Raw genomic sequence first — 2,339 nt, 5'->3', positions numbered from 1 at the left:
ATCTGGATCCGAGAACTTTTAAAGAGATTCTTCACCATTGAACAAGAACAAAAAACGATATATAACATGCTATCTCAAAATATAGTAATCTAACAATGCCCTGGGCCCATAACGTTGTCTTGTAATAATTATTTGTGAAGTACTTTGCTTGAGTGCGAAGTTTATTTTTGCACAATCATCCTTATCAGGACATGGCAGTACATGGTGGTTTCCTTCCTGTTTGCACAAATACATTTCTTAAAACAATCTAGCAAGTCAGTTTTGTGGGAGAGAAATTGAGCAGAATTTCGTTGTGATCATGGCTTCAAAAGACCATTCGTTGGTAAGTACTGTTCATTTGCTCGGCCACCAAAGGTGGATGTGGGTTACGTTTTCACCCCTGTCTTTCTGTCTGTTTGTCCGTTTGTTTGTTTGTTTTGTTTGTTTGTGAACAAAATATCTCGAAAAGTTGTGGACGGATTAGGACGAAATTTGGCAGAGATGTGGCGTATGTGATGATAAGGACGAAATGATTAGATTTTCGTGAAGATCCGGATTCGGATCCGGCTACTAGAATTTTTAAAGTGATTCTTCACCATTGGGAGATCGGGCCAAAAATGATACATTGCATGATATATCAAAATGTTGTGGACAGATTTGGATGAAACCTGGTGGACCAGTTGGGTGTGTGACAAGGACGATTCGATTAGATTTTGGTGAAGATCTGAATATGGATTCGGATATGAGAATTATTTAAATATTTAAGTGATTTTTCACCATTGAGTGATCGGGCTAAAACCAACATGTAGCAGGATATCTCAAAAGTTATGGACGGATTTGGACGAAACTTGGTGGACCGGTTGGGTGTCTGACAAGGACAAATAGATTCGATTTTGGTGAAGATCCGGATCCCGATCCGCCTAGTAGAATTTTTAAGCGATTCATCACCATTGGAAGATACGGCCAATAGCAGGATATCTCATATACTGTATATATGTAAGAACCCATCTGTGGATCGGTCCCATCGGCCGATGGGTCTGACCCGTTTGCGGATCCGCAAATGGGTCCGCAAACGGGTCAGACCCATCGCTGAGGGCCTCATACAATCACATAGGGCCTCATAGAATCACACTGAGGGCCTCATAGAATCACATAATGCGTTATTGTGTTTATATAATTGACAATGCCCCGATTACGAAGCCACACCTTCATCTTTAGCTTTGGGGTGATTAAGGCATGCCAGGAATTGCTATATAAACAATGGAGAGCTGAGTCTGCCAGTGCCACCAGCGAAGTAGACCAGAAGTAGAAGTACACCAGCGAAGTAGCGAAGTAGACCAGACCAGAAGTAGACCAGTAGACCAGCGATGGGTCTGCATTGTCATTTCTCGTGCATCCACAGATGGGTCGCCCATCTGCGGATCCGCAAACGGGTCAGACCCATCGCCCGATGGGACCGATCCACAGATGGGTTCCAACATATATAATCTCTATATATAAAGGAGGAGTGTCTGTGTGTGTGTGTGTCTGTCTGGATGTCCGCTTATAACTCAAGAACTACACATCGGAGAAAAGTTTTAGACACAGATTCGGAATCAGCATAAAATCCCGGTGGTTTTAGGCTACGTTTTATTTTAATATCAATGGTTTAAAAAAAACCGCGCCAGCTGCAATTCCATGTAGTTTGTGGCGGCGGTGGATGTTCGGGGTGTATTGCAATGCTTTGTCGGGTTTGGCTGTGGGTCCAGAATAGCTCCCATTTCCTTATGTTCTTCCACTTTTATTTTCATTCTTCTTTTACAACGCCTTCCTTATCTACCTTATATCCCCCCGACGAGGCCTCTACATAATTTAATGCGGCAGAATTTCGTGCATTTTGACTTTTTTGAGTGAAAGAAGTGAGTCGAAGTTATAGGAGGAAGAAGAGGCGCGCTCACTGTGGAGGCTTCGATCGTGAGTGGAAATGGCGGGAATTGCGTTTGTATCGCAAAGTAAAGGATCTGCATTCATTTCTGAACTTGCGTTGGTGGATTGTTATACATCTGCATTATTTTTCATAAAAAACTTTATGTTGAACTTGAAGGCTCCAAGCACGGACTATATATATATAGCCCTCATTGAGGTAAAAATAAAAGTAAAAAGCCTGCTATCGCTTGCCAAGCTAGCCGTTCCCCCCTCCCCTCCCCCTCCCCCTCTCCCCTCTCCCTTCCCCCTCCCCTCTCCTCCCCTCCCCTCCCCCCTCCCCCTCCCCTCCCCCCTCCCCCTCCCCTCCCCTCCCCCTCCCCCTCCCCTCCCCCATCCCCCTCACCTCCCCCCTCCCCTCCCCTCCCCCTCCCCCTCCCCCTCTCCTCCCCCTCTCC

The 2,339-nt window shown here is 45.4% G+C and overlaps 1 protein-coding gene across 4 annotated transcripts in view; it reads left to right on the top strand.

The window, feature by feature from the left end:
- Positions 1–258: 258 nt before the first annotated feature.
- Positions 259–2,339, top strand: part of LOC137424766 (BAI1-associated protein 3) — a 180,441-nt gene continuing 178,360 nt past the window's right edge. For all 4 annotated transcript variants that reach the window (XR_013623070.1, XM_078775902.1, XM_078775904.1 and 1 more), the window contains exon 1: positions 259–322. Coding sequence is in view for 3 of the 4 variants with exons in the window: in XM_078775902.1 (XP_078632028.1) it covers positions 299–322 (24 nt within the window). In the remaining variant the exon portion in view is untranslated. The remainder of the gene's footprint in view (positions 323–2,339) is intronic.

This window comes from Myxine glutinosa, chromosome 4, assembly GCF_964187855.1.
Source record: "Myxine glutinosa chromosome 4, kmMyxGlut1.1, whole genome shotgun sequence".
Lineage (NCBI taxonomy): Eukaryota > Metazoa > Chordata > Myxini > Myxiniformes > Myxinidae > Myxine > Myxine glutinosa.
Note: the sequence above shows the minus strand (reverse complement) of the source record. Positions and strands in the feature narration are given on the sequence as shown.